Below are 8571 nucleotides of genomic sequence, written 5' to 3'. Positions count from 1 at the left end.
ATGAAATCATGGAACTTTTCACAACGACTCTATTCTATAACCGTGGTGAAATGTTAATTATTTTCAAATAAAATTATTATTGCTGCAGGGTTTCGAACTCATGACCTTAATATATATAACAATATTTATTTAATATAACTGTGTGATAGGTAGCACACTACCTTGCTTACAACAACAATCACACATCCATTGTGAAAACCACCATACATACAATCACACGCTACCTAACAACGGACATGAAACCGTCATTATATGTGTTTCACAACCGTCAATAAATGTGTTTTCTTTAGTAATGGATACTCCAGTGGTATGGAGAGCACATGTGAAATTTTGCGACATTTGATCCCATGTATGAGCTTGCTATTTATTCTATTTACAAAGTAATCGTCGACGACAATTATGACCACTAAGGAACTCGTGCATTCGCTCCACATTTAATCTTCAAGTTTCCACTAGTGTGTTTACATGTCACCCATGAAACTATCTGTTTGCAACTCACATTGAGTTGTAACTACTTTCAACTTCCTCATGATCTTCGATGGTAATTGCTCCAACGTGTTGTCGATGCTGACCATCAAGGACTCTGAACTTGTAAATTTACTAAGTCTTTCACCTTAGGTGTCTTATTCGACTAATCCTCTTGATGAAATAAAGATTTCTGTCGACTGTCATTTTTGAGGTTCTTGAGATGTTTTCTAGCAACCCAGGTCTTGGGGATTTATCCCTGAGAGTCCTTCAAACCATCTATCCTTGTGTCGACGGCTCGGTTGATCCCTCGTCATTTGTATCTCGACGCTTCAATATTAATGCTCTTTAAGACGATTAATTAATGCTTTCTCATAATAAATGTCTTTTCATTGACATTATTTGTTGACTTTCCTCTAGCTGAAAAATCCAAATGTAACAGGAAACAAGCAGATGCAAGTCGCAAGATCAAATTTCAAGTGTGACTTTAATTTTATCAATGTTATTGAATAGTGATTCAATATGATAGAAAGCAACAAAGTTCTTGATGGATAAATTGACATCACTATGATTTCAAGTCAAGGTGGAGAATGTAGAAGTATGCTTTATAATCTTTGAATGATGAAGAAAAAGAAAATGTGTTTTGAGATTAACAAAAATCAAAAAACCGAAAAACAATAAGAACGTCGAGGAAAGACATCGGAGGGAGGCAGGTCCGACGGATGGAGGGTCTGGTTCAGGCATTTCACAAATATCATGGATCCGTTCATTAATATTAGAATATTATAAATATATTTTATATTAAGTTAGAAATACTCCAATATACTCTAAATTAAAATATATTATAAAATATTTATAATATTATAAATTAATATAAACAATTTTATAAAAAAATTATAATTTTTTATTTTAAAAATTAATAAGTTGTGTGTTAGGCATATCATGATCATTTGAATTTTAGTAGGAGTATATCTATATTTTTTGTCTTGATGGACCTTCATAATGTAATCTTAAAGCCAGGAAATATGAGAATCCTATGAAAATTTTAGAGAGACAAGCATAACAATTTGCAAGATTATGTTTTTTAGAATGTCGAAAATTTTTAGGATTGAAAAACACTTTTAGACATATTAAGGTTGTGTAATTCATATATACTATAAAGGGTTTGAGAGACCAAGAATCACATAGTTTCTTTTTCCTCCGTACTCCATAGTAGAATATTTGATCGAGCTGAATAAACACTATTTTAGTTGTCATTTTTCTGTATCCTAGAGGATCACATTTTTTAGTGGGTTTGAAACTTCAAATAAATCTTCTGAATTATTCTACTACTTTTTTCGCGACCATTCTTATCTAGATCAAAAAGTTCAGGCAAATAAAAAACCAATTCTAATGTGTCTTGATGTGTAATCCCGTATGTTTTAGGTCATTGCTGCAGGGTTATTTTGAAATGTCCGGTACACCACTACTTGTTCACATTATTATAAGTTGCCTAAACTAAAATCATTCACTATCACAGGAATATTACCACCATTTACATTTTACAAAGCATTATACATACATACATACATTAATGTCTAAAATTTTTACTGAATTCTTCTAAACTATGTAACTATGTTTCATGTTTGATTTCGAGAGCCTCAGTTTACATTGATGCCAAACACTCCACAAATTTGTGATCTGTGGCTATTCCAAATACTTCCCAAGGAATGCACCAGGTATCAGAATTCAACATTCAACAGCTCAAATCAAACAAGCATTGGGCCAATTCCACCATAACAGCTTCAGAGCTGTCAAAATCTGAATATGGAGGAGGAAGATTTACAACCCCAACAATTACGAGTTAACTTTGTTAACTTTTCCTCCCAGTGCTTTCAGATTCGTAGGATTTAGCTCAATGTACTTCCCTAGCCTGAAACAAAAATACAACAGATGACAACGTGTTAATCCACTTGTATTCAAAATTCAATTGAAATATTTTTATTGGAATTCTATTTGACTATTACTGCTACTTCTACTGAAAAAGACCCCCTTGAGAACTAAGGACAGTTAAAAGCACAAAATTTACCCAAGGTCTGGTGGAAGTCTAAAACCACCTATGCGAATTCGCTTTAACGAGTGAATCTGAAACATGAAACAGAATCAATAATTTAATGTGTGTAATAGTCACTCATTTACCTTGAGGAGAGATTAAAAGTGTTTACTCATTAAGCATGTTATTGATCAATCATGGCTAAAGCTAAAACACATGAGTTGAGACCAGTAAAGAAGTTAGCTAGTCAGGTAGATATATTCCATAAATATTAGGAGGAAAGTAAACAATGTATTCGAGCCACACTAAAAAACTTTAAGCTTGATTTTTCTGATGTGTTTTACATAAAGCACGGATGTTAACAAGAATTTACTCATAAAAAAACATGGATAATGTTAGACAACATAGAGAGTATTATATTCAACTAATATCAAGGAATTATTCAATTCCCAACAAGATCAATGGTCAAAAGTTACTCATGAAAATGCTATGGAAGTAACAATTTTGATTATGTGATATGACAACAATAGCCATTAGCATAATCAAATAAACTCCTGAGAAATGTGAAATGTGAAATATGAAACACGGAAATGTTGCCTAGTATTATTGGAATTATGTTCACTATGTAAAATTACGCATAAGCATTAGAACTTTGGGCATTTTGAGGGCCATTAAACGAATTATATGTATAATTAAAGCTTACCTCAAGTCCAGCATTTTTAACAAGTTCGCGAACTTCATGCTTCCTTCCATCATGAACCTACGAGAATCCAAATTAAATCAAGTAAGCAAATATCAACTAAGTTCAACTTTTTTTCATCATCTGACAATTCATAGGCTCTAACATGCATAAAAAGTATATTCAACAGACTTAAAAGAAGCCATTTTGAGAATTCAGATATGTGGAAGTCAATGGCCTGTATTATTGCTTAAATATAAGTCAATATTCCCATATGACATGCACATTTTCACGTTAATGCTCACATTTAGAAAAAAAGGATAGCAATATCTTTAGTGCTGAACATAAGAGTGCAAAAATAAAGTAGAAATTCAGAAGCGAAAAAGGAAAAAACATATATAACTAAGCCATTCACCTGAGAGTTCCTTTGCTTTGAAGTTTAAACTAAGAGGTGCAAAAATTAAATTACTCAAAATTATATGACTACTAAAACATCTCAACTTATGACTGCAGTGAAAGAAAATCATAATTTTAATGCAGAGATATCTAGATACGTGTGGCAGCATCTACTAGAATTGATCATAAGTAGTACCCCCTCCGGTCACTATTATAAGCAAAAAAAAAAGCTTTTTAGATTCATTGAATAAATGATGTATCTGATCATTATTATATATCAGATACATCAATTATTCAATGAACCTAAAAAATCTTTGTTGCTTATTATAGTGACCAGAGGATGTATCACATGAAACAATGTCAATAATTTCATTCTCAACGTATACCATATTCCTAAAACATTAAAGTATGGATTTTAAAAGACAACTTCATCAATGTTATGCATCAAGAAACTATAGTTCAATTGTTCAAGTGAGATACCATGCCATTGTAAGACAATGTTGTAATTAAAAATTCATAACCAGTGTTGGGTGGTAGAGTTGATATAGCAGATCAAAAACAAATATATTTACCACAATACGAAGTCGAGATCTTTGCGTATCTGGCATACGTGGAAGTAACCCCACACTATCTGGTACACAATGGACACCCTCAATTGTTGTTCCTTCACTTATGGTCATTAAGTGCCTCTTATGAACTAGACCATTAACTGTTGCAATGTATCTGATAAAACAAATGTGATGCTTGTTGAAACAATGAGAAAACTCACAGGAATGATGAACTTTCTCTATCTTAGAAATAATAATACAAGGACCAAAAAAGAATGAAAAACTCGGGAAAAGAAAGACACAAATCAAAACTAATGACTCACTCTTTAGAAAAATTAGACGATGGATGTGAAAGTTTTTGAGCAAAATCTCCTGTGAACAAGAACCAATGGATTAAGTATTAGATGAAACAACAGAACCACTATTTATTCAACAAAGATAAAATTGCTTTCACAAGAAACCACATACCATCATTAGTCACAATAAGTAACCCAGTGGTAGCAACATCAAGGCGCCCTACAGTAAATAGTCGTGGTGGGGGTACTCCTGGATGCTTCTTATCCTGGAAATAGAATTCTTTTCAGGTGAAGGAGAGAACATCATTATAAATGGAGAGAAATATAGAACTACGTCCCAAAAAAAAGACTAAAAATAGCACATCGTCTCAAAAGATTTCTACAATGCCATTGCAGGCATAATATCGCAAAGTAAAAAGGAAGGACAAAAGAAACATTGTCTTTAATAAATCATCAATACAGCTCAATGTGACACATACCCAACTGCTCAAAAAATCATCAAATAGACTTATAACAGATTTAGACTCCTTTTCCCCAGATGAGCATATGTAACTGCGGAAAAGTAATTGCACCATTTAGAAGAAGACATGAGAAGATGAAAATAAATTATAAATTCATTTGCATTGGGCATCATATGCGTGCGTGCGGCATAAATAGTACTAGCATATTACATACCCTTTTGGCTTGTTCAAGGCAAGATAAACTTTGTGAGGCTGCCTCTTAGGAAGGCGGCTCCCATTGACATAGATAATATCCTTTGAGGGATCCACTTTAGTCTACACACCACAACAGTGTTTTTCTCATAAGCCAAAAACAAAAGTTTCTAGGATAAAAATTGAAAGAAAAAAAAATCATATAGCTTTCTTGAAAGCTTATGATAGATATAGTTAGATATTTATTAGAATTAGTCGATGAATGTACAATGCACCTTAGTTCGGACGAATCCTAACTAACTAGTATACTACGTTAAACAATATTGACCGATTCTAATTAAGATCTAACTATATATGTAACAGAACAGCTTAAAATAAAATGGACCTAAAAGCTCTAATCCATGAAGTCATGGTGATGGTATAACAACACTATGCTATTAAACAAACCTAACTTGGAGAAATTTAATAACGGCAGGGACAAACCTGGGGTATATTACAGATGGAACCGTTAACCGTAACCTTGCCTTTAAAAATAAGCTCTTCGCAGCTTCTCCTGGACGCAACTGAAAATAAACCAGCTTAATTTCGGATCTTTTTATTCAATTAACTAAGCCTCTCTACTTTTAAAGCTAAACAATTTTGATTCTGTAGAAAATTCTCTTTTACTGCATAAATAATTAAATTGTCATTATAATCCAAATATTACTAAATAATTTTGAAGAACTTACGCTTTACAAATAATTTGGAATAAAAAATTGATTAAGAAAAATGAAATTAATTGTATTTGAATGTCACCTCCAGAGGCGGCGAGAACCTTGCTGAGACGCGTACATGACTCCTTGATTTTTTCATTGTAGAATCTCCGTGCCGCTTTGGAATACTGCGGCGGCGCCACCTCACGGACCTTTGTTTCCTTTTCATTTTTCTTCTTGGCTTTCGCAGTTGGTTTTTTTTCTGATTTTTTTGTAGCTGTTGAGGCATCGGTCATGGCTTTGAGAAAGGATGGAGGAGGTTCAGACGAGAGTTTGAAGTTTCCATCTTCGCCTCGAATAATCCACGGGATCATGTTACCGCCACTGTCGTCGGGAAATTGGTTCGGGTTATCGGGTTTAGGGTCGGGTTTAGGGTTAGGGTTAGAGGGAGAGAAGGAGATGTTGAAGTTGAAAGGAGAAGAGGAGAGGGAAGAGCAGGTGAGGCGAGGGAGAGTGCGGAAGGAAGAAGTGAGTTTGTTTGATTTGGTGAAACAGAGCGCCGTCATCGCCATTGTTGCCGCCGAACCCATTGTTCAGTCACGGCGCGGTGGCGGTGGTTTTTTAAAATTGCAGAGAAAGAAAGAAGGAATAGTATAGTGCTCTCGTTTCTATCTTATCCGTTGGGTTTTAAGTCCATTATGAGTTTTGTTCCAAGGGGTTAATCCATTTTCCGGTAACATCTTTAAAAAATAATTATTTCGGTTACATTTAAATTTGTTTAAAATTTAATATTAATATTGTGTTTGTTTATGTAAATTTTTCAAAATCTTTTTTTAATATTTTAAATTATAATGTCTCTCATTGATAATTTGAAGGACAATCGGTCTCATGATCTATCTCATCGTGAAGGTCTGAATTCTAATATTTCAGACTATGTATTTAAGCATTAATGTAAAAATTACAATAGAAGAAGGAAAATATTAGAAAAAAAATCCTTCATTAAAATAGAAAAAGGGAAAAATTAGAACAAAATTCCTTCATTATTATGGTTAATAATAAGTTCAAGTTCTTTATCGCTTCGCAACGTAACAAAGTTATTTGTCTTTTCGAGTTCATATCAACTTGTTTTAAAAAAGTTCAGGTTGTGGAAGATGTAGACGTTTCTTGTTGAGTTACTTGTAAAATTTGAGTTTCAAGCATTTTATTGTGAGAAGTCACAACGTCGACTTTGGACGCAAGATATTTAAGTACTTTGATAGGTTAAAGGTTATGATTCTTAGAATCCCCGTTTTGTCGGGTTTGAGTCATCACAAATCTTTTCATCAACATCTCGAGATTTGACATTCAGAGAGCAGTAACACTCTTTTGTCCTTGAAATCCTAGTGGGTAGTAAGAGTTGTAGGGTTGACTACAACCTGAGGAGTATTTTTCTTGTACGAGAAGTTTGAGTGTTTTCTCCAACCTAAGTTATAGGTGCTAAAATATGGATATCCTTTTGAGAATAATTCATCATATCATTTTGCATGCAGTACCAACGTGGTCAGTTATTCAGGAAATTTCACAATTTGGAGTGGTAGGAGATACATGGGTGATGCTTAGGTTGTCAATCTTGTATATATGGTGTCTACCTTAGCATTCATATGGTCAATGACATTGACTTCGTAAAATCCACCTTTTTCCAAGACCTTTTTAATAGGAGCATGTATCTTTTCCCACTGATAGTGGATATGCGTTATGTCCTCAATAAGGGCATACACATCATCGTAAGGCTTATTCATAAGGGTCCCTCCCGCAACAACATTTAGGGTCATTCTCCTCAAGTAGAAAATACCATTATATAAGGTATGGATTATCGGCGCTTTTTCCAGACTATGGTTTTCTCATCATTTTCTTGAATCCCTATCATGCTTAAAAAAGTGATTCTCCATCATCCTGCCTAAAGCAGACAATTTGAAAAATAAATATTCATTTATCTCATTCTTTCTATTATTGAGATAATGATTGTTATGCAAATCTCGATGTCTTTGTGTTGCTACAAACATCAAACTAGTGTACTTGAGGTATTTAACAATGAATATGTTTATTTTACTTTGAAGAATATCATGAATACGATTCTTTAGTTTGTTTGTATTTCATTTATATATTGTTGTCTGTTTTTGTATTATTGTTTGTTTTTCTTAAAGTAATTTGCACAATTTTTCTTAAGAACTATTATGATTCAAATAGGTGATACTTTGTAGACAGTTATCATGCAATTATTAAATCCACTAAATAGATGTTTTGGATTTTTCATATCCAATCTCATATAAATCCTCTAATATATGAAATATATGAATGCTCCTTTGAAATTACATGAGGTTATATGGGGAAAATATATATAAAATGAATAGTAACCATAATGAGTTTCCTACAGTTCCTCGACTAGATATGTCACTACTCTCTAAATCTCAAAACTGATTGGTATATGAAGAATTAAATATGACAGAGAAAGTTTGACAGATGACCATATTTGAATTATGCTGACGATGACTTGAGAGAAAAGAAGAGTTTACGATAGAAATATGGATGGGGTAAATGAAAAAAGCCTAGTTTACTTTTTCTTTATGGTTGTGGTGGAATAGGAAAAACATTTGTTTGGAGGGTCATGTCAGCCGCACTAAGATCAAAAGAAGATATTGTTCTTACGGTCGCTTCGAGCGGAATTGATGCATTACTAATACCTAGGGGGAAGAAGTGCACATTCAAGATTTTATATATCTATAAATATTGAAGAGTGTTCAACATGTCCCGTACAAACGAAATCTGCATTA

General features: G+C 33.3%; 1 protein-coding gene across 3 annotated transcripts; it reads right to left on the bottom strand.

Moving 5' to 3' along the window:
• Window positions 1-1953: 1953 nt before the first annotated feature.
• On the bottom strand, window positions 1954-6478 carry LOC127092029 (putative ribosomal large subunit pseudouridine synthase SVR1, chloroplastic). Of its 3 annotated transcripts, XM_051030799.1 has the most exons (10): window positions 5865-6478; window positions 5553-5632; window positions 5092-5192; window positions 4896-4968; window positions 4589-4682; window positions 4444-4492; window positions 4145-4295; window positions 3201-3257; window positions 2534-2589; window positions 1954-2377 (listed from the first exon to the last, which is right to left on the bottom strand). In XM_051030799.1, the coding sequence occupies exons 1-10, from the start codon at window positions 6349-6351 to the stop codon at window positions 2302-2304; spliced, it is 1224 nt and encodes a 407-aa protein (XP_050886756.1). In that variant the 5' UTR covers window positions 6352-6478; the 3' UTR covers window positions 1954-2301. The 3 variants fall into 3 exon arrangements, with proteins under 3 accessions (XP_050886756.1, XP_050886758.1, XP_050886757.1); XM_051030800.1 differs by lacking the exon at window positions 1954-2377 and having other exon boundaries at window positions 2530-2589; XM_051030801.1 differs by lacking the exons at window positions 4896-4968; window positions 5092-5192 and having other exon boundaries at window positions 5865-6477.
• Window positions 6479-8571: the final 2093 nt, after the last annotated feature.

Source organism: Lathyrus oleraceus, chromosome 6 (genome assembly GCF_024323335.1).
Source record: "Lathyrus oleraceus cultivar Zhongwan6 chromosome 6, CAAS_Psat_ZW6_1.0, whole genome shotgun sequence".
Taxonomy (NCBI): domain Eukaryota; kingdom Viridiplantae; phylum Streptophyta; class Magnoliopsida; order Fabales; family Fabaceae; genus Lathyrus; species Lathyrus oleraceus.
The sequence above is the reverse complement of the archived record's forward strand: the minus strand, read 5'-3'. Positions and strand labels throughout refer to the sequence as shown.